At 35.8% G+C, this 23,662-nt stretch overlaps 2 protein-coding genes across 2 annotated transcripts in view; one reads left to right on the forward strand and one right to left on the reverse strand.

The window, feature by feature from the left end:
• MFSD14A (major facilitator superfamily domain containing 14A) overlaps nt 1-15,558 on the forward strand; it is a 38,009-nt gene extending 22,451 nt beyond the window's left edge. Inside the window, exons 5-12 of the mRNA XM_065877095.1 lie at nt 1,106-1,220; nt 4,208-4,426; nt 4,714-4,827; nt 5,568-5,639; nt 10,591-10,703; nt 11,857-11,954; nt 13,048-13,211; nt 14,308-15,558. Coding sequence (XP_065733167.1) covers nt 1,106-1,220; nt 4,208-4,426; nt 4,714-4,827; nt 5,568-5,639; nt 10,591-10,703; nt 11,857-11,954; nt 13,048-13,211; nt 14,308-14,514 — 1,102 coding nt within the window. The 3' untranslated portion in view covers nt 14,515-15,558. The remainder of the gene's footprint in view (nt 1-1,105; nt 1,221-4,207; nt 4,427-4,713; nt 4,828-5,567; nt 5,640-10,590; nt 10,704-11,856; nt 11,955-13,047; nt 13,212-14,307) is intronic.
• Nucleotides 15,559-16,935: 1,377 nt separating this feature from the next.
• The window catches only part of SASS6 (SAS-6 centriolar assembly protein), a 50,708-nt gene continuing 43,981 nt past the window's right edge, over nt 16,936-23,662 (reverse strand). Inside the window, exons 15-17 of the mRNA XM_065888823.1 lie at nt 19,829-19,923; nt 17,973-18,067; nt 16,936-17,868 (exon numbers count right to left, since the gene is read on the reverse strand). Coding sequence (XP_065744895.1) covers nt 17,762-17,868; nt 17,973-18,067; nt 19,829-19,923 — 297 coding nt within the window. The 3' untranslated portion in view covers nt 16,936-17,761. The remainder of the gene's footprint in view (nt 17,869-17,972; nt 18,068-19,828; nt 19,924-23,662) is intronic.

Here is a 23,662-nt window from a genome sequence, read left to right on the forward strand (position 1 = left end):
TGGTCAGATTTCAGGCATACGCTGCTCCTAGTTACAAGAGGCTGGGCTCTTGGCCACCCTGATTAAAATCAAGTCTTCCACTGAGGAGGAAGGGAGGGAAAGCTCACAAGGAGAATGATTTTCCCAAGATAATAGAGTCCAATTTAGTTGTAGATTTTTTAATTCTTTGACTAATATTCTACTCCACTTGAATATTAATGTTAGTTAATTCTATATCATAGATCGGCTGTATTTCCATGGTGAATCTAGAAAGGTCAGGGCTATTTATGAGGCAGGATCTTCCTTCCTCTCATAGGTGAGATATAACTCTGAAGGCCAAACCCTTGATGAATGCTAATCATTTAAATGAAATCTTACCAAACAAATCTAGGGCATGAACAAGTTATTTGCTGGGGAAAGCAGCATGTTAGAAAAAAATTGGTAAGCAATAAAGTCCCAGTGGCGTGATATTTTGAAAGTGCAATATGATTTCACTTGATTTTAAAAACTAAACATCAGCATTACAATAGAGACTTCTTATTCTCAGCCAGGTATTTTTGAATCATGTATAGCAAAATGTAATTTGCTTTTTAAAATAGCTTTTGTTCATTTTATTTTGGACACTGCCATACAGGTTGTTTTGCCAACATTTGAAGAACTAAAGAGAACTTATGGAAAAACATCTAGTTTCTATATATAGACTCAAGATAAATATAGACTAACTTGTCCCTCAGTTTTATTTACTGGATTTTGTTTTTTTGTGTAGTACTGTGATGGGAAATTGTAATAGATGAATTATAGTAGACTCTAGTTTGTTGCTATTTTTAGTAGAAACAGTAACAAAGCCACTTAACAATTCAACAATTGGGTAAAAAATTGACCTGAATACATTTTTTAATTTTAAGTATTCCCGCATAGTAGCTGAGTTGCTATCGAAGGCCCACATCTAGCCCTGTTTACATAATATCTGGGGCTTATGATTTATAGAAGAATTAATCTATGAACTGTTCTAGTAAGCTGTTGACTGAAATTAGCTATTCGTACATTAGTTCACTTATAAAAATGAAGATTAAGGTAATAGTAGTTGTTTTCTAACCATTTCTTGTCAATTGTCTTTCAATCCTAGGTGGTACTTTGCTGTTATCTCTGTTTCTGGGGTTTTTGCGGTGACTTTCTCTGTGGTATTTGCATATGTAGCAGATATAACCCAAGAACATGAAAGAAGTATGGCTTATGGACTGGTATGTATTTTTAATCTGTACCTTTGTGTCTGCTGAAAAACACCGTGTTATTGTCTTTTATTACAAGGAGTGCAAGCCTTTGCATTATAAGATTTATTTTTGCATAAGTACATTTTATAATAAAATCATCCATTAGACTACATTAAATTTTTTTTCAGTACAAAGCCATGTAAGTTTTGATATTTTCATTCAGTCAGTATTAGTCACACATATCAGATTTGAAATTACAGTGGAATATTTTTACCTTATATAAGTTCTTTTTAATAGAATACTAAAAGAACTATTTAATATGTAATGAGTTTTAAAATTACTATTATTTAATGGCTAATCTAAAATATAATAGGTTAACACCCATCTCAGGGATCCCAAACCTTCTTGGTGGCTTTCTGGGCCACACAGAGTCTCTCTCATATTTTTTCTTTTTTCTTTTCTTTTTTTTTTTTTTAACTTAGCTTTTTTAATAATTAATTTTTATTGAATAAGTCTGACATAATAACATTAACTTCAAGGTGCACAAAGTGTTACTTTGATCCATTTATATATTGTAATATGATTGCTGTTATAGCTATATTTATCACATTACATAATTATAGTACAATATTGTCTATATTCATTTAACTTTGCATTGGATCTCTTTGGCTTATTTACTACTCCTTGCAAGTTTGTCTCTCATATTTTTTTGTTTTTGCTTGTGGACATGTGTTTATATCACTTTTAATGTGGAAGAATCATTTATAGCTAGATTCAGCCCACAGGCAGTAGTTTGCCAAATCCTGGACACTTAATGTCTATCGAATCTAGAAATAAAATAAGTTAACAGATCACTGTTAGCCAGAAGTAGGACAGTGATGAGCTTCAGCAGATAGGGAGCAAGCATCTTTTGTTAAATAAGGACTGAATATTGTGTCAGGTTGAATCTTACTTTTATGAGAGTCTGTTGTCTTTGATTCAAAGATCAAAAAACATAACAAAGAATCATGGAATTAAGAGGATTTAGAGGGAAATACCTATAGTGAGAAACATACCAAAAAAACTAATGATCACTTGTAAACTCAAGAACATTAAATGATATGAAGTTAATGATAGCCAGGATGTTTTTAAACAGCTTTATTGAGATATAATTTACATACCATAAAATTTGTCCATTTTATGTGTATAGTTAAATCAATTTTAGTAAATTTATACAGCTTTGCAACATGCCCACAGTCCATGTTGTTTCTGTTTTTTGCTAAAGTAATTTATTTTGTCATAGCCAAATCTTTGAAATTAATAGTTTCAACCTGGAAGCTTTATGTATTGAAGGCACATCTAGTAAATGACAGTTTCAATCTTCTAGAAATAATATGGCTGCAGATAAAAGGGAATAAAGTGATCTTTGTGGTCATCTTCTGTCTGGCCAGAAAAAAATAGCCACCAGGGAGGAGAATCGAGGAGAAGGGAAATGACATGAAATACCTGCACTCTGATTAGACCTTTGCTCTCTCCTATTCCCAGATACCTCACTGACGCTTACAGTGAGAACCATTGCCCCTTTCCCAACTCCAGTGCCAGAGCTCTGCTCATAACCCAGGTCTCTCTGAGACCACAGCCCACTGTAATGAATTTCTAGAGCTACTGTAACAAAATACGACCACAATATAGTCTTAGAACATTTCCATCAGCCCAAAAAGTTCCCTTGGGCCCATCTGCCATCCGTCTCCACTTTACCTCTGACCCCAGGCAATCACCAGTCTACCTTCTGTCTCTGTAGTTTTGCTTTCAATAGAAATTTCATGTAAATGAAATAATGCAAAATGTAGTCTTTTGTGTCTGCACTTAGCATAATCTTAGGTTTATCTATGCCGATACATATATCAGTAGTTCCTTTTACTGCTGTGTAGTATTCCACTGTACAGGATATACCACATTTTGTTTATCCATTCACTAGTTGATGAACATTTGGGTTGATAGCTAGATGTTTATAGTTATTAGAATTTTATGTACTTGTCAAATAAGTGCTTGTGTAAATAAGCACTCCTGTGAAGTTTAAATCCTCCATGCAAAAGTCAGAAAGAGCATACAAACAGAATAAAGCACAAGAGTAGGGAGCAGAAGCTCATGCACCTATAACATTAATTTCTAATTATCCTCTGAAGAATGTGGTCTCTATCATTTGTTACCTGTTGTCACATCTGTTGTTGATTTGCAGGCCACTGTCCAGTAGGCCAGATATTTCTGGGATTAACCGTTTTTCTCCCCCTGTTTTCTATACTTTAATCTGCATCTTCACCAGACTTGTATGGGCTTCCTCAGGATGTTAGAGAGACATGGTTAGAGATGGGCTCAATGCCAAGGATGGATGATCTCGTTCTTCCTAACCCTGCCACCTAATGATGACCAAGTTCAGATTTGTGCTGCGGCTTAACACTATTACTGCTGAAAAGATAAACTTTAAAGTCTTTACGCTTTATTTCAGCCAGCTTTAAATGTGTATCAAAGTAAACGTTCATTTAATTTTAACTTTAATATTGGGGGAAAAGTCACAGTGGCATTGGATTTCCTTAGACTATTGTTTTAGACTCGGTTCACAGAGCACTGTGGGATTATGGAGGCACCCTAGGGGCCAGCATGCCTGGCAGTCGGGGTGGGCTGGGTGTTTGGATGGTAATCCAGGCCCCCAACCCTTCTTCAACTAAAACAGTTTTTTATTTTTAAATCTGTTTTTACTTACAAGTTTGCCAGTAGAATTTATTTAAACAGAGAGGGCTCCAAGGCTTAAAAGAAAGTTTGAAGCCACTATCTTAGAGGTTATTACATATTTTTTAGTTAAGAATCTAATTCTTTTCTCTTTCTGCAAAAGAAGAAAGTATAAGAAAACTGGCACAGGTAGGAGGAGGAAAGGGAAACTGCAGCAGGAGGACTGACATAAGTCAGAGTCTCTGTGGTGTGGAAGTAAAGGAGCCAGATGTCCTGCCTAATCTCTTTCTATTGATCTTGGTTTGTTGCAGGTTTCGGCAACATTTGCTGCAAGTTTGGTAACCAGCCCTGCAATTGGCGCTTATCTTGGGCGAGTGTATGGGGACAGCTTGGTGGTGGTCCTGGCTACAGCGATAGCTCTGCTAGATATTTGTTTTATCCTTGTTGCTGTGCCGGAGTCATTACCTGAGAAGATGCGGCCCGCATCATGGGGAGCGCCCATTTCCTGGGAACAGGCTGACCCCTTTGCAGTAAGTATATGCTTTTTCATTCACTTTGACAAAAAAATGAATGTGTGATTCAGTGCAGCATTAATGTTTTGTTGTGGATATTTCTTTGGGGAAAACATCGGGATGGATTTTAAAAAATATTTTGAAATACTTTTCAGAATACTTTTGGGGAGGATGAGAATAAACTGGGGGAAAAAAAAGACAACTAGGTATCTGCATATACACTGCCAGAAGATATCTCTGCATGTTCTTAAGAATAGTTTAGTGTTTTGATATAAAACCTTGTATTGGTCTGTTTCTTCTTCTAGTCCTTAAAGAAAGTGGGCCAGGACTCCATAGTGCTGCTGATCTGCATTACGGTGTTTCTCTCCTACTTACCGGAGGCAGGCCAATATTCCAGCTTTTTTTTATACCTCAGACAGGTAAAATTCTGTTCTACCAAGGTGGACTTTTCTTTCATTGTTGAGTGCCTTAATACAAAATATTTAATCTTGAGAGAACTTTAAGAGCAGGGACTTTTAGAAATGACTATCATTTTAAAAATAATGGCTCACTAGAATTAACCTCCTGTTCAGTGTGGCTGACGTTCCTTATGCATTTCTATGAAGACTTTTGGCTTAGGCAAAAAGAGATGATTTTCCTGTCAAAGTGTGTCATTTGAGCTTGTTTATGTTATGTGTAGCTTATACAGGTGATGGGATGCTTTAATCCATTCACCTGCTCCAGTCTTTTTGTGATTTAGAGCATATATTTGTAAAGCAGCTAGCCAAAATAAGAGCATTAGTTCTTTTCTCCTTGACACTAATCTTACTAGGCAGAGATTAAGCCTTTATCAGTACTTGTAAAAAGCACAAAATGGTGCAATATTTATTTTTAAAATGGATTTTGAATGCTTGATAGCGGTCTCCTATTTAGGAAATCAAAATTACGGGATTTAGATTTACTTAATCTAAGTTATGTAGCTGTTATTTTCAGTATCTAACACTTATTATAATTTTGGTCCTCAGTGAAAGCCAGATTCTTCCTCTGAGGAGTTCTTTGGTTACAAATGAATTGCATTTTCTTTTTCTGGCCGATTTAATGTTAATATACAAGTAGTTGCATTAGTATGGTATTTGTTATGCTTATTTTATTAATGTTACTTTTTCTGGAAACCTTCTAGATTATGAAATTTTCACCAGAAAGTGTTGCAGCATTTATAGCAGTCCTTGGCATTCTTTCCATTATTGCACAGGTGAGTTTCTTTTTCGTTAGAGGGAGAGATGTTCGAACGTTCGGAAACATAATTCTGTTAGTATAGGTAGTATTGATTAGATTTTGGGGACTGACACGAACTAATCAACATACGATGTGTAAACCAGAAAGACAGTTTATTGATTTACACTAGCGTATTCACCTGCATAAAATCAGAAATTTTACATTAGTCTTGTTCTACTGTTGATTCATTCATTCAGTAAATATTTATTGAATACCTATCATGTGTCAAGCGCTCATGATCCCTGCTGTTGTAAAGTTTGCATTCTTGTGGGATAAGAGAATGAGTAAGCATGTCAGTGTAAACATATCAGGTGTAATGAAAACTATAGAGAAAAAGGGCACAAGGGATGTAGGGCGTGGCTGGGGGCAGGGTGTTATTTTATTTGGGAGGGTCGGGAAGGCTCTGCTGATACAAGTGACATTTGAGCAGAGAACCAAAGGAATGAGGAACAATCCACTGGAATACCTGGAGGAACAATCCACTGGAATATGCCAGAACAGAACTACAACTCTGAAAGACAATTCCTGGCATGTGTAAGAAAGAGCCAGGGGACAGTATGGTTCTGGTGGAGTGAACAAGGGAGAGAGTGTCAGGAGATGAATTCTGAGAGGTGGAGAGGGACCAGATTGTGTGTGGCCTTCTGGGTCATCATAAGACTTGACAAGAAGATAGGAGGGTTTTGAGCAGAGAAGTGACATGAAAGTATTTTTATCTTGGAAACCCAGTTGGTAGCTGGTGGTTGTTTGAGGAATAAGATATTAATCAACAGAAGAATCGGGATTTTCTTAGGAGATATTTCATCTGGCCTTCAGACTATCTCAGTTCCACTCTTTCTCCTTTCTGTGGAAAAAACCGCTCCCATTTCTTTCTGTTGGGCTTTGTTTTTTCCAGACTCTGTAAACAATCTACTCTAACACTCTTTCCCACCTTAGATCCAGTCTACTAGGTTGCAGCTTTTTGTTTTATTCTACTCTTAAAATGGAAAGTAAAGTCCATTTAATAGTACTCTTGGATGTTTCACCATCTTGGAGGTAGGATTGCTTCTGCAGATCTCATCATTTATGAATTTCTGGTAGATTTAGTGATAGGCTTCAAATTTAAATTTAAATTGTATAATGTACTTCCCCCAAGGCCTCAGAAATGTGCTCTTTAGCTTTGGGGGGAAATATATTGTTGCCCATATATAAAAATAGCTTAAAAAAAAAACCTTTCTGAACACAAAGGAAAGTGTACTAAGACTATAGAGCTTGTTGAATTATCAAATGTTAAACTGACCTTGAATCCTGAGATAAATCCAGCCTGATCATTATGTCTTATCTTTTTCATATATTGCTGAGATTAGATTTGCTACTACTTTATTTGATTTAGATCTTAAAGAGAACAGGCTAACATTTACTGTAATGACACTTAAAGAGGTTAGTAGTTGTAAGGTCTTAAGTTCCGTTTCATACTTAACTGAGCAGGCAAGCTGTAGGTGGGCACCTAGTAAATCTGGGCACACTGTAGACTGCTTGAATGATGAGCTGAAGGTGCTTTAGAGGAAATTTTCCCTCTGCTCAGTAGGTTGCATCAGGCACAAAGGAATACAGGATGGAAAACAGTCCCTAAGAGCTCAGAATCCAGGAGGGCAGACATGTGAACTCAGGAGGGGGCGTGGTTGGGTTTGCGTTGGAAAGAGCCCTGCAGCAGCAGGGTCATGAGGGCTGTGAATGTGGAAGGAATGAGCCACGACCCAGCCAGCATTGCTAGCACAGCAGATACTGTAAACAGAAACATGGTCTACAAGGAATACAGTACTTAAATGACCATTCAGCTTTTGGGGCCTACATAGAAGCATAGTTTTTGAGATGTAAAATCACATTTCTCAAAGTGAGAAAATTAGTTGAACTTCAAAAACAGGTGAATAGGCATATGTAGTCTGCATGTAAATATTGATAATTAAGTTTATGTCATTATATGAATTAAAATATCAAGTAAAATTTATAGCTCCAAAGGAAGAAGCATTAGCTTATGCTCTCATTTATGGCAAGTATACAGTTGAGAATGACTTCTCCCCTGTTGACCTCTAAGTGAAAGACTAGTGTCTTTGACTCTCCTGCCTGCCTCTCTTTATTTTCTTGCTTGCTCTTGTGCCTTTGTTCCTGCCGTCCTTACTGCATCCCCCTTTCACGCCCTAAGTATACCTTCTCTGAGTTCTCATATTAACTTGGGTGTATCTCTATCATGGTACAGAATACACCATATTATGAATTTTACCTCTGTTTATTATTTTTGCCTCAGTAGCTTTGTGAGCTCTAGTAGAGCTCCGAGAGGATTGCGAGGTCAGAATTATATTTGTCTTGGTCACTCTAACACCCTGCAGTGTGCCTGCAGCCCAGCAGGTGCTAAATTAGAGGTCATTGGTTTTTTCCCATAGTGATTTTAAAACTTTAAAAAGTAGTAGTAAGCATTTAAAAATTGGGAGGTGTGATATGAAAATATGGAAATGCAGCTTCTCCCCCAGATGAGATGTGGTAACATGAATGTGACCTTCAGTGGAAGCCCCATGGTTGCTGTCCCCTTCGGGCCTTTGCTCTCTGGTTTGCCGTAGGCCCCATCACTTCCTTGGCACTAGCAGGCACGAGTTCACAACATTTGCACTCAATAAACGTTTACACGAGTGCATGGAGATAGTTCTACACATTTCCTCAGTGCTGTCACACACCTGCTGGGCATCTCACCCTTGACATGGCTGTGACTGCAGCCTGGCTTCCTTCCACCCAGTGCTGTTCATCTCTTTCAGTGGCATCACCACTCTCCTGGCTGTTGGGGCCAGGAACCTTGGTGCCATTCTTGATTACTTTGTTTCTCCTTCTCCCACATCCGGCACATCAGATGGTATCTCCTTTCACTTCTCTCCAAAACATATTTTGAATTGAAGCACTTCTCACCATCTCCATTACTAGGAGCCTAGTCTAAGCCAAGACCGTAGCCTCCATCTGGTCTGCTTCCATGTTTGTCTCCCTACGGCTTGTTTGCCACTTGGCAGAGGAATTGCTGTAAAGTGGGAATTGAGCCATAGTGCTCTCTTGTTTAATATTCCCTTCCTGTCACAACCAGAATGAAATCTAGGCTCTCGACGTAGCCCCCATTTCCTCCGTTCTCCATGTTGTTGAACACACTCCAGCCCAGGGCTTTGTGCTTGCTTCACCTGCAGCCGCACGCTCTTTGCCCAGATACTCACATACCTCCTCCTCCTCACTCAGCTCTCGCCTCAGATGTCGCCTCAGAAGGGCCTTCCCTGCACATCCTGGTTGGAGCAGCACCTCTATCACATTACCCTGTCTTATTTTCTTAGAACAGCTACAACCTGGAGTTATCTGGTTTGATAAGTATGCTTACCTCCGTTTTCCCTCTACTAGGAGGTAATCTCTTTGCTGACCAGTACTCTGACCTGGGTCAGTGCCCTCAGACCTAGAATAGCCATTGGATACAGTAGGAACTGGGCAAATATTTGTTGACCGAGTGACCAAAGTTGATGTCAGTTAACTGTTAATTAGCTGTGTCATCTTGGTTAAGTCATAAGTCATTTTAACCTTTACGACTTGGTTCTCTCTCTTGGTTCTCTCTGTTCTCTTTAAAATTTTTTTTTTTTTTTAAAAAAGAACTTATGCTAGGTGCTGGGGATACAAAGATAAATGAGAAGGAAGTCCTTGCCCTTGGGAGAGAATCGATGTCCCAGTTAGAGTATCATATACACAGGAAGTTTTTCTTCTCTGAGTGCTCGCTCTGGGTGAGTTCCCTTTCATAGCTGTGGTTGTTGAAGAATGTACTCCAGGGCTCTGTGCTTTGTGGAATTCAATCTCACGCTCACCCGATTTAAGGGAAAATCTCAGAGAGGAAAGCTATGAGTGTTAATTGTTCAAGAATCCTTAAAAGGATCTTCATTTGCTTCCCGCTGGCTTATTTGTGATGAAGCCTGATTAAACTCTTAAATGATTGTCTCAATTTAAAGAATTTTAAACTTACGCTTGATAATTTTGAGTATCAGCCAGTCATCAAGTAGTGATATCCTGAATTATTTTCACTTCTTTCTCTATGGACTTAATAGCTATCTTAAGGGGTATGTTTAATACTAATGTCCCCAAATGCTGAATTTTTATTAACTTTGAGAGAAAAGCAAGAAAACCCAATTCATAATGTTGTTTATTAAATGTGCCAGGCACAATGCTAAGTATATCATTTCATCTAACTCACATGACAGTTTTGAAATAGGTACTATTATCACAGTCTTTTAAGAGACCAAACTGAGTTTCAGAGTGAAGTGACTTGCCCAGGGTCACATGGTTAGAGCCAAAATGATGATTAAGGCTGTTTTTCCCAAGGCTGTGTTCTTAGTTATTAGCCTACAAGTCATACTTGTTAAACTGATCTACTGTTCATAAAAGCATCAGCAATAGGTTAATTTAGGTGAAGGGTATATGAGTTCACAAACAGGATATACTGTTTCAGCTTTATTTAGTCAGGAGAATAAGCGTTTTGGATTAACTTGGACCTGTAAAAACTTTTTTAAAGCTATTACATAACAGGGATCTCTAAACCATGAGTTAGAACCTTTCAACCCTACTGTTTACAATTTCTGATTTTAAGTGGTCCTCAATAGAAATGTACTGAACACGAAGTTCACCTTTTCTATTTTCAGTTTTCTGACTTTTCCCCTGAATCTGGATCTGTGTCAGCAGAGGCACCTTTCATCTGCTTATATGACCTGGAGTAATGGTCTCAGATATATTCAGGGCAATTGTTGCTGAAAAGCCAAAATGTAGAAAAGTGGTAATAGTCCTTTTATAATATAGATTGAAATAGGTCACCAAATAGCTTTTTTCTTTTCGGTATTAAAAAGCTTATTCTATTCTAATAAGCCACTTTGATTTTTCATATTTTCTAGACCATAGTCTTGAGTTTACTTATGAGGTCAATTGGAAATAAGAACACCATTTTATTGGGTCTGGGATTTCAAATATTACAGCTGGCATGGTATGGCTTCGGTTCAGAACCTTGGTAGGTACAAATATTTTAATTTTCTTAATTTTGGTGTTTGCCGTGTTTTTGTTTTTTTCAGCTTTATTGAGGTGTAACTGACAAAACTTTTATATTTCTTAATTTGCTTCTCAATTAAGGCTTAGACTTTAATCTCTTAATATGCTTTTTTTTTCTCTCAAAGTGTATATAACACAGGTTTCTCACTTGTGTATTTGTATACTCTATAGTGGCTTGAGGATAGCAGAGTGACATTTTGTATCTAAGCAACTAGTTGGGTTTTTGAATGAGATGGAGTTTTTCAATTTCTAATGAGCATTTAATCCAGTTTAGTTTGTCAGAAAAACACATGTAATCCCAAAGCAGCAAGGTTAGGAAAAAAAAGTTGAGTAACACCAGTTATCATTACTGATGGCAAACCAGAAGTCCAGTTGTTTTGGTCCCGGCTTTATGCTGGGAAAGCTCTCTGCTTTTCTTGCCAGTCTGGTTTCCTGCAGGGAGGTGATGGTAATAGTGCTGCGGTCAGGTTGCGCACGCACACCTTTGTGCTCAGGCATTAAGGACTGAACTCCACAATGTGCAGTAGTGTTTCATTCAGCTGAACACATCATCTCTGTTTGGACTTGGATATGAGTAAGCACCAAGAGTGTGTTTTGATGGATGTTTTATTTTTCTGTCTAGCCTTGCAAAAGAGGTGCTCACAATTTATCGAAAACATTTCTTTTAAACATCAAGCCAGTAGCACATTTAGATCAAATTAGTGATTTCTTCGCACTGAATCACAGGTCTCTGGGAACCCTGCCGTTCTGCTAGCGAACGTTTGGAAACATTTAATGATGTTTCTCAACAGTCTCTCCCCACCTGCCCAAGTCCTGCAGAAATAATACCCAACACACTTTACAGTTTAGATGTGATGTGTGATATCCCAATTCTACATTGAAGCCCACAGCATTCTTGTGAATAAGTCGTTGTTTTTCTGCTTTCTAGAAGAGTAAACAGGGTTAGACTTTTAAGTGACTTGTCCAGTCACATAGGAAAGAAGGAAGAGCAAGTATAGTTTTCCTGTACCACAGCCATTTCTCTTACTTGATTTTAAGTATGTATTTTGACTTTGACAGGTACAATGGAGAGTAATAATAACATACTATTTTTGTTTTGCTGCTTTTGATTGCAGGATGATGTGGGCTGCTGGGGCAGTGGCAGCCATGTCTAGCATTACCTTTCCAGCTGTCAGTGCACTTGTCTCACGAACTGCTGATGCTGATCAACAAGGTGAGTTGATAAGACCCAATGATAATTATTTAAAAATACAGAATATTCTAATCCTCTGTTCTGTCTCTTTCCTAAGTTCTGAAACATAAGTGTATCTTCAGGGTAGAGAATTTTAAATTGCTTTCATTGTACTCAATACTCTGTAATGGCCCAAATGGGAAAAGACTCTAAAAAAGAGTGGATATATGTATAACTGATTCACTTTGCTGTACACCTGAAACTAACACAACATTGTAAATCTATTATACTGCAATAAATCTTTTTTAAAATAAATAAATTGCTTTCATTGTAAAGAGGAAAAGCAGATTCTAGGGTATTATCCTTAGGCAGATAACCTTGTCTCACTGTGAATGTGTGGCCCTGTCTGTTCTTTTGCTAGAAAATTAGTGATGAAGGTTAGTCACCTTATATTCACTAACCATTTATTTATTACATAAACAATATGCTATGACGTTCTAGACATCTCAGGGATACGCAGATAACCCTTTCATTAACACTGTATGTTTGTCACCTAAGGCACACAGAAAATGTATTTTTATTGTCTTACACTTTTGTGGCAGGAACACTTAATTCTTAAAATACTAATAGGTGAGGAATAATTCTTTGAAAAGCCTGTTTATGTCAAAAGGAAAAACAGGGGCATTACAAAAGAGTGGCAGAGGACACTTAGTTACAAATAAGGAAAGGCCTGTGGCCAAATCAAGCTGCATTTTAAATTTGGGATAAGATCCCAGAGGTAAACAAAAATCGAACTCTGTAAAAAGGGGCTATATTTGGGGTCTTAAGTAGCTGCTTGGGGACAGAATTTTTAACAGCTGTGCTTATGAACTCATGCTGATTTTGAGCCAACATTTTTTTTTTTTAAAGGAAATACAGTGCTTTTGCCCCCTTGTTTCTACATTAGACCTGAGCTTACATTTGCATCAGATAGCTCACTATACTTTGTAGAGCTTCTAAGTAATTTTGATGCCACTGCAGTAAGTTGCTAGTGTCTGGTAAGTTTTGCCTTTAGAATAAGTGATTTCATGTTTGTATCGGTTCTAGGGTAGGAAAAAATAAGTGGTACACTAAATAACTTGTTTAAACAATTCAGGTGTCGTTCAAGGGATGATAACAGGAATTAGAGGATTATGCAATGGTCTGGGACCAGCCCTTTATGGATTCATTTTCTACATATTCCATGTGGAACTTAAAGAACTGCCAATGACAGGAACAGACTTGGGAACAAACACAAGCCCACAGCACCACTTTGAACAGGTAATTATAAAAATATAGTTCATTTGGCTGGATTGAAAGGTGATGTTTTTTGGTCACTAAAGCTTTTATTTGAGATTCTTAGATTGAATAAAAACACTTAAAACCAAAGCCTAAGGGACTATGTCCTCCTATATAACGTACTTCTTTATAAAATTGGCTGTGTGTCCTTTTCTTCCCTGGATAATTAAAAAATTACTTATGTATTCTAGTTTGTCTTAGTATACCTAGTGGCATAGGTAACAGCCATTTGTCTATACTACTGTTTGTCTTTCATCTGAGGCTTCTGGAATGTTAGAGGTTCCCTGTATCAGGTCTGCCTTCTGTAGAAGAGTCAGTTAGGTGCTGGTAAACATCTTTGTTCACTTGCTCGCTATACTCCCCTCCATACAACTGAAAACATTAACAGCGAAACACATTACTTTAGCCAGTACAAACAACTCATTAGTTCCCTTGTATTTAGCAGAGTTCTACACTAATCTTCTAACCAGTTAAGACTACTTTTAAATAAAAAAGAATGTTTGTCTGTGGGCTCTACACAGGTAAAACTGGCAGTGCAAGTTTTTGCTAAGAATGAATGTGATTTGGGGCTAAAACACAGGTCTGTTTGATTCTTCTCATGGTAACGACATTATCTGTGTTTTCCTTACTTTCAGTCACTAGAGAATGTAGTTACCTTTTTAACAAAGAAAATGGTAATTGATTCTGCTACTGTAGTTAATATTATATGCTACTTGATTTTACTTGTGAGATCTCCCTGTTTTCCTCTTGAACTAACAAATTAAGTGAACGTTCACAGAACGTGTTCAGATTTTATGCTATAAAATGACAATATATTTTTGCATGTATTTGTTTTTAAAAAATCTTTTGGCTGTTTCTTGGGTCAGCTGTTATCCCCCAGAATTTTACGTTGAGAGTGTGACAGTGTTTCTTTTCCCCTTGAAAAGGGAATGTTTTTTCTAACTGTGGCTTTAATGAAGAAAGAGAGGAGTCATTGGCTTATAATTCACAGCAATCAGTTACTACTAAAAGATAAGCAATTTCTTGTTATGAACAAAGAAGTCTTTGCAAAAATCCTAATTCTCTTTTCCTTCCTCAGAATTCCATCATCCCTGGCCCCCCCTTCCTCTTTGGAGCCTGTTCAGTACTGCTGGCTCTGCTTGTTGCCTTGTTTATTCCGGAACATACCAATTTAAGCTTAAGGTCCAGCAGTTGGAGAAAGCACTGTGGCAGTCACAGCCATCCTCATAGTGCGCAAGCGCCAGGAGAGGCCAAAGAACCTTTACTCCAGGACACAAATGTGTGACAACCGAAATCAGGAAGACTTTTCTATCAGCACCCAGGTCTTAGTTTTCACCTATAGTTCTGGACGTACATTCCATTTCCATCTACAATGTACTTTAAGATTGTCTTAAGAAATGTATCTGCATGAACTCCGTGGGAACTAAAGAAAAGAACTGGACAGTTTTCCAAAGATGTTACAATTTCTTTTGAAAAGAAACCTTTTGTTTATTAGCACCAGTTTCTTGCCATTAAGCTTTTTGTTTTATTATACATCCTTTAATTAAAACTTAAAACGATATATGTAACTTCTTAGATACTAGCAACGTCTCTGCTACCATTTCCTTCAGGTGTTGAGCTTTAACTATTTATGCTGACTCGCAGTGAGACAGAGTAGGTAGTATAGTGTGGAACTGTTCATTTTAACATTGTAAAATCGTGAGTCAGATTTTAATATTGTAAAATCTTGGGTCAAATAATTCAAAGCCTTAATGCAGATGCACTAAAGTAAAGAAATGGTAAATGAACTATTTGCATTTAAAAAACGAAACTCTTAAGAAAACTATATTAAATCTGAATCATGTTTCAAGCTTGTTTGTAGTAATTTTATTTTAAACATTATTCACTACTGTTTTTGAAATGAGAAAATATCAGCCATTTAGAATTTAAATTGGGGTGTTTGGAGCCTGTAAATCTAAATGCTGGCTCGCATTTGTTCCCCGGCTACTTATACTATACCACTATTCTTTTAATGTTTGCATAATCATAAGAACCTCAACACTTGAATACATAATCTAAAAATTATATAGTAAAGCTGGTAGCCTTGAAAATGTCAATGTGATATCTATATGTAGATAAATATATATAGTGGCCTTTCAGGACTGTCACAGTAACACTTTATTTACAGAGCTAATGTTTGTCCTAAATTTTCAGGACCCTAGAAGAGAGCTTTATACAATTACTGATGTGAATTTCTCTAAAGTGTATATTTTTGTGTCCAGTTATATTATTTAAAAAAGTGTTACTTTGTAAAAAATTGTACATAAAGTATTGTATAGTTTACACTGTTTTCATCTTATGTGTGGTTACTGCTTAATGCTTTTTAAACTTGGAACATTCACTATGGTTAAATAAGGTCTTAAAAGAAATGTAAATATTCTGTTAATAAAATTAAATATTTTAATGATTTTTTTTTAAAGAAAGTCTTGATCTGTGATTCCCTTATGAGGCCTGTTTTGGCTTTGTTACTATATTTTTACAGTAACAAATCAAAGCATTATACCTTCTCCCTTTGAATCCATTTCATTTCCCTCAATAAAATACTGTTGTAGGAAGACAAAAGCAAAGAAATGAAAACTTAGTTCATAAATTAACTGTAAGTACTTAATTTTCTAAGCACAGGTGTTGTAGGTCAGTCCTATGTTTGTTTTTACATACTGTTTACATGTCAGATTCCCAAAATATTAATACTTTATTAACAAAGCTCACAGTTTACAGAAATACATTAAATGCAATATTTTGATTATTAACACATGTACAGCTGCACACAGCAAAACAATTTCAAATAAAAGTTTAAGAGGTAGAGCAAATAATTGGCACACTCGAAAGTCTGTGTATATATATTTAATACCAGAAAGACTGATATCAAAATGATCTCTATATCTTTTGGGAATTCTCCCAGTTTTCCATGTGTGGATATGGAAAAGGATATCTATATTTAAAAAAAAGAGCTACCTGTATGTCATGTATCCTATCCAAACCCTTGTCACAAAGTTTTATATTACATACTATTTACAGGAAAGATTCCAATATTGCCAGAAAGTTTCTTTCCAGATTATTAGTGCTTTCAAGTTATTATAACTGAGTATTCTTACTAATATAGTATACCTAAATGACAAAAAAATATATATAAAAAGTGACTACCTAATAACGGTTATTAAATTTTTTAGTTTAAGACAGCTTGTGGTTACCAGCAGTTTCAAAAGTATCATAAGGAAAGGCTCAATACTGTGGCTTCATAAAAAAATTAGCAAATATTTTTTGTCTTACCATGGAAGCCAATAACATTAGTAGGTCATCAATATCCTGAAATGTCTCTCTTCCTCATCTGCTTAGTAATAAGGTCCTTGAAAATATTCTTTTTAAGTATCACATGAGCATGAGCAATCTCTGCAAACAAAATGATTTAGAGTTTTCTTAAGAGAATGCTACTCTACTGGATGGCTGTCTGTAAGAAAACAAAATGCAACCCTGTCATCCTGGGTGAATTTTTTTAAATTACCTCATTTTTCCCAAGGAACAATTCTTATTTGAAACTTTTAATTACAGGGAAGAGAAGAAAGTTGTAACTTCTAACATTATTCATTTTGCCTATTTTACTAATAAGCAAACATGAAAATGAACCTATTTTGATATAAGCAAAATGAATATTCATGATGCTCTCAGTAAATATTTTGTGTAAGTACTAATTTTTAAAACAAATATTCCACTAATACAGATTTAACTGCATAACAAACAAAACTCCAAATGAAGGAGAAAAACTGGATGACTGTAGACTTCCAGGAAGCATTAAAATCCATAAACTGTACCTCAAATGACTAAAAGCACTTTGTACCTAATCTGGTCATGTAATTAGACTGTCCAAGATTTTCTGTACAATAAATTTATCAAAATTACTTAACAGACTTATTCAAAAGATAATTTAAAGGTTTCAAGGAAAATATTTACTTGCTATGAAGAATTTATTCATTTAAGGTAATTTCAGGACTTTTCCCTTTACTGTAAATATCAATAATATATCTCAAGAGATAATTATTTTCCCTTAAAATTCTCAGGTGGCAAATTTAAAACTTATTGTACTAATGAAAATGATAAAATGAATTGACAGCATTCTTTGGTTTCATACTAGTATATATATCTAAGCATGCTTTAATTAACTGAGTTATTGAATATGATTAGAATGTCCCTTACAAGGATCAACTCTTTCCTTAGAACTTCTGAGAATTTCTAAGGATTAGTTTAATAAAATTCATACTATTATTCTACAAAACACCATGTTCCAAACTAAAAAGAATCTTCACCCATTCCCTAGTACAAATATGCCCCTCTAAACTGCATAAACGACAGCAGTACTTAAAGGATCCAAACAATCTAATACAGTAGCTCAAGTAAACTTTGAAACTTGCTTATTCAGAATTTCATCTGTGTTGTTTCTATATTAAAACCATGCTGAATTTCTAAACTTTCAATAAAAGTAAAAGATGACACTAGGATTAACTGTTTGGTAGCTGCCCAGGGAAATATGCTGAAGATGTAGAAGGGAGCACTACGGGTTTGGAAGATGTCTGTAACGCTCCTAAAGTGCCGTCTTTTTGATGGTCTGCAAATGAGGACAAAAAAAGATTATCTGCATTCACTTAAGTCTTTATATAATACATTTAATTAAACCACAGTGTACAATCCATTTCAGAAATGTCTTCTCACCTGGATTATTAAATAGATTTTGGTTGAGCCCACGTAAAGGAATGCTGTCTTCCCTTTTCTTCAGATATTTGGATTCCAGCCCTAAATTTTCACCACTTGAAAGGAAAATAGTAATTATTTACTTATTTTAACAAAGTCTTACTTTCTCTTCAGTAAAGTTTGAATGTTTAATCTATATACATACATACACTATGTATACAATAATATAAGTTATATTTATAGCTTTGTTCAAAACAAATCCCATTTTTCACTGGGTTCTTAAGCAAATAATTTATCTATTCATAAGCCAAAGTATACTTCTTCCCAGTAAAGAGTAAGTTATCTTTTTCCTTTGACCAAAAGCTCCTCAAAATTTTGTTATGCTTCAAAGTTGTCATTATTAAACATTAATACACATTGTACAATAATGAATTCTGGTCGGATGAATACAAATATGAAATTTTGAAAAAACAAAGGAGGGGATATTTCTGTAGTTGTATTTTTCCTCTTTCAACCACGATATTCCTTCTTTCTAAATCTGTCTAGTATTAACAGTTTCTATATTAGTACACCTGCAAGAAGAAGTTCAGGGCTCTTGCAAAACAACGACATTTTATCTTTAAAATTAAATGATGGTCTTTTCCCAATTTTCAGAAAAGAATTAAGTGGCTGAATAGGTGTCTTTTCCAATTTAAAATTTTTTCTTTAACCTTTGCCACTTGTTACTAGCTGACAACAAAACAAACCAATTCTAAACAAAAATCTCAAAATAGCTGAACAGTCCCAATTTTATGGACACATGATTATGTTTGATTTTGTACCACAAATATGATCTGTAAGTAAAATTGTTCTTAGTGTGTATGATGGAGGTAAACATATAAACATGGTGTTCTACCATTAATATGAATTCTAGGTGCTCTGCCACTAACAAATATGAGCTTGAATATAACAAGCACATACATTTCAGGACTTCAAAGAATTCTCACTTTTAAAAAACAGAGGCTCATAAACATTAGCTATTTTAATACTCATCGTGGTACTAATTTTAGAGGAGCCAATGAGTGAAGAGAGCTGGAATAAGAAGCCTCTTTGAGCCATGACAGTAATTTTTTAGTTTGCAATATACTGGGGATAGTGATAGCTCATGATAATGAGTGCCAGCAGACAGGCCTTAAAGCGATTACATTTTAAATAAATAAAGGTACAATAAGAAAACAGTATTACAAACAAAGACTACCCAGAGAGACAAGTCTGCATCTATAAGTTGTTGACTCTAGCTACAACTCACTGATTCAGCAAACTTCAGTACATAAAACCTGCTTAAGATCTAAAAAAATAGGCAAAGAATCTCTGAGTAGGCAAAACAGAAGTCACAAATTGGCACTAAAGCTTATTTATGTTAGCTTGGCTAGGGGGCAAACTCACAAACCCTTTTATCTACCCCAGAATTCTAACAGTTTAACCAGCTGATTTCTCAGTTTACTTTACACTGGAAGCAATTACTCAGAAAAACAAAAAGCTTCTAGAGACAGACACAGCCATACAGGAAAACAAAAGCAAAACAGCCAACTCTGAGGAATTTAAAACATTTCTATCTATTTGCCCAAGAATATATGAAAGGGTGTTCTTCAGTTATGTAGGAAAATCCCTTTTAAAAAATTAAATTTTACTATATGTCTATCCTACAGTTTTAAAAAATGTGAGAAACCTCTTTCTTATGGCTAAAAGGGACTAAGTCACATCCCACTGATCAGCAACTTAAAACATTACATAAATAAGTGGTCATAATAGATTTCAAACACTGATAAAAACTCCCTTTCAAAATTACAAACATTAAAAAAAAATTACAAACATTAAATTTTATGTCAAGAGCTTACTTTTCCTTATCAGCTGAGCAAGGCATACTAACAGTTGTTCCTGACTGAACATCTAGTGATGTACTTGGTTTTGTAAACTGCAAGTTAAACTGCACCTGTAAAGAGGGAAAACATGTAACTGAATTAGTGAGAACGGAGACAGTTCTATATGGAGATAGGTGGTTAAATTTCTTCTCTGATGAATATAGACCACAGAAGTTCAACCTATATAACACAAGCACATTTTATTGAGAAGATTTAATTTAAAAATCCTGTTTCTCCTTGACAAAAAAGTTCCTGTCATATCAGCAAGATAAAGAGCACAAATTATCTTAATTATTTTGAAACAAAAACATGAACACTAATACATTTAAATGTTACTGATGCTAAAAGTAACCAAATACCACGATGATGCATTTACCTCATGCATTCTGAGAATTCTTCCCTTTTCAAGAACTTTAAGCCTGTGATATTTAAGGATTCTAAATGAGTGCTAGGAATTTGAATACTGAAATAGTCAAAAGTAATCCAAGAATCTATACAAAAGTCCAAACTAAAATATCAAGCATATAGTATGTAGTAGTTTATTTAAAGTAATAATGACTATGACTGAGGGGGTTTCATACTAGGAATGGGTTCTATGTTAGGAAGGCTATAAATGTAAGTCACCATACTAATAAATCAAAGAAAAAAGGTATGATGACTCGCATAAAGAAAAAAAAAGAAAGAAAGAAAGAAAAAAGGAAAAAGGCATGAGAAGATAAGAAATATCTATTTTTGGTAAAAAAAAAATCATAATAAAATAGGGAGAGATACTAGCTTAATAGGATAAAATTATAAATGAGAAAGGTATATGCTGCTGTCCTTGGCTATCAGGGTTCAATATTCTAAAGATATCAGATCACATTAAATACAAAGAGGATTTTTAAAAAGTGAGATAAGCTGATTTTCATATTCCTTATAGAAAAATAAACATGCAAGAGTGAAGAAAATTTAAAGAGTATATTAATACATAATATAGTTTCCAGCCACCAATAATTAGAAAACCAGACAAAATAAACAAAAAAAATGGTCCCAAAAACTGAACTGGTAGGGCAGAACTGTGGTCTCTAAGAAAAATGTGATCCCTACAACTGACCCAGCTTTTTAATTAGAGGCACTTCCTGACTATAGGTACAGAGAAAGAACATAACTGCTAAACGGAGGAGATTAAAATCAGTTCAGGGAGGATGAGGTGCCTGGAGGCTGCAAGGCAGAATTCTGAAGAAAAGGGAGCTATAAAGAGAACGAGCCCCAGAAATCTACACATGAATCCCCTTGAGTTTTTGCTGAGTACTAGGAACATGCATAGGGTAAAACTCCACAGTGCTGGGCAAATAAAAATGGGAGTTTCAAGCTGAACAATTTCCAAGGTTCATAATCATGGAGACAAAGTGGACAGTCCTTGGTAATCATTTAGGGCATTCTGTGGGGAGCTTCGTAACAGGGCTGAACTATCCTTGAGTAAAAGCTACTTTAAATGCATCCTAGTAAAGCTAAAGGAAAAAAGAGAAAAACAAAAAAACTCAAAAAGGACCAAGGGATCCACAAGTAACTTAAATAACTGCCACCCTTGAAAGGAAGATAACAAAATCCAGATAATCAACAATGTAACATTAACAATGTTCCACATCCTATCAGAAATTTATAGAGGACTTCCCTGGTGGTCCAGTGGTCAAGAATCTGCCTTCCAATGCAGGGGATGTGGGTTTGATCCCTGGTCGGGGAACTAAGATCTCATGCCATGGGGCAACCAAGCCCATGTGCCACAACTACTGAACCCACGCACCGCAATGAAGAGCCCTCACTCTGTGGAGCCCATGCACCGCAACAAAGATCCCGTGTGCCACAACTAAGACCCGAAGCAGCCAAAAATAAATAAATAAAATAAATACTTTAAAAAATTATTAAAAATGACCAGTAGGAAAACATGAGTCATACCAAGAAAAATCACTCAACAGAAACAGATCCAGAGATGATACAAATGATAGAATAAGGATGCACATGTTAAAACAATTATAACTATGAACAAGGATGTAATGGAAATTAAAAGTATGAGAAAAATGGAAGATATAAAAAAAGAATGAAATAGAACTTCTAGAGATGATAAATATCTAAAATGAAAAGTTCTCACTGGACAGAATTAACAGCAAATTAAACAATGCAGAAGAAAAGATTAGTGAACTTTAAGAAAGCATTAGAATCTAATATATATACAATGAAGCAAATAAATGAACAGACTCAATGGGACTATATCATGTGATCAACCATGAGTAACTGTAATACTAAAAGGAAATAATAAAAAAAGTGAAGAGGGACTTCCCTGGTGGCGCAGTGGTTAAGAATCCACCTGCCAATGCAGGGGACATGGGTTCAAGCCCTGGTCCAGGAAGATCCCACATGCTGCGGAGCAACAAAGCCCGTGCGCCACAACTACTGAGCCTGTGCTCTAGAGCCCGCGAGCCACAATTACTGAGCCTGCTCTCTAGAGCCTGTGAGCCACAACTACTGAGCCCGCGTGCCGCAACTACTGCAGCCCGTGCGCCTAGAGCCCGTGCTCCACAACAAGAGAAGCCACTGCAATGAGAAGCCCGCACACCGCAACAAAGAGTAGCCCCCGCTCACAACTAGAGAAAGCCCATGCGCAGCAATGAAGACCCAACACAGCAATAAATAAATAAATAAATAAATAAATAACTGTTTTAAAAAATAAAAAAGTGAAGAAATAATGGCCAGGCCAAAACTGTTCAATCCAGGCAACTATGGAATGATGGCTTCAAAATGCTGAAAGGAAAAAAGAAACTTGTCAACCCAGAATTCTAAATGTAGAGAAGATAAATTCAAAATAAAAATGTTAGGAGATTTTTATGAATTTCCCACAGACATGCACTATAAGAAGTCTTAAAGAGCTGCACTGTAAGAAATCTTCATTACAGGAGAAAGGAAAATGATACCAGATGAAAATGCAGATCTACATAAAGGAAGAGAGTTGTGTAAATAGTAAGTATATGGGTAAAAGGACTTTTTCCTCTCTGTAATTTATTGAAAAGATATCTGATTGTTTAAAAAAAAAAGTGGGATTTATAACAAATGCAGAAGTAAAATTTTGACAGTAGTTAGCAGGACAGGAATGAGGAAATGGAATTACTGTAGGGTTCTTACATTATATGGAAAGCAGTATAAAATTTTGAAGATAGATTATGATAAGGTGAAGATGTATACTGTAAACTCTAGAGCAAACAAAAAATAAAGCCAATAAGTAAAGACAAAATAGAATGCAAAATAAAATCAGCAATTAATTGAAAAGTCAGGATTAAAGTAGAAAAGAGGGACAAAGAACAGATGGGATATATAGAATACAAAGAGCAAGATGATAAAACGTATGAATATATACATTACATTTTAAATTGTTAAAGACAAGGTCAGAATGGATGAAAATATCAGAGTCAGGTATAGAATATCTAAAAGAAATCCAGTTTAAATATAAAGACACAGATTGCTAAAAGTAAAAGGAAAGAAAGTGATACATCATGTAAACACTAAGAAAGCCAGAGTACAATATTAATATCAAGGTACAGTCTTCTTTCTGTTCTGAGAAATGAAAAAAAACAAATTCCTAAGGGTCGAAGAGTGAGGAAAACCCCCCTTCTTTCACAGTTGTCTTCTGCCCCAACCCTCAGGCAATTCAGTGGAAACAGAAGCTATAGGCGTAGTAATGATGATAACAGCAGTGGCCAAGCAGGCACCTAAAACTCTGAAAGAGGGGAATCACACCCTCTGACCAGAAGTGCTGTGGTCTCACAAGCATGATACAAA

The sequence above is a fragment of the Phocoena phocoena genome, chromosome 1 (assembly GCF_963924675.1).
Source record: "Phocoena phocoena chromosome 1, mPhoPho1.1, whole genome shotgun sequence".
Lineage (NCBI taxonomy): Eukaryota > Metazoa > Chordata > Mammalia > Artiodactyla > Phocoenidae > Phocoena > Phocoena phocoena.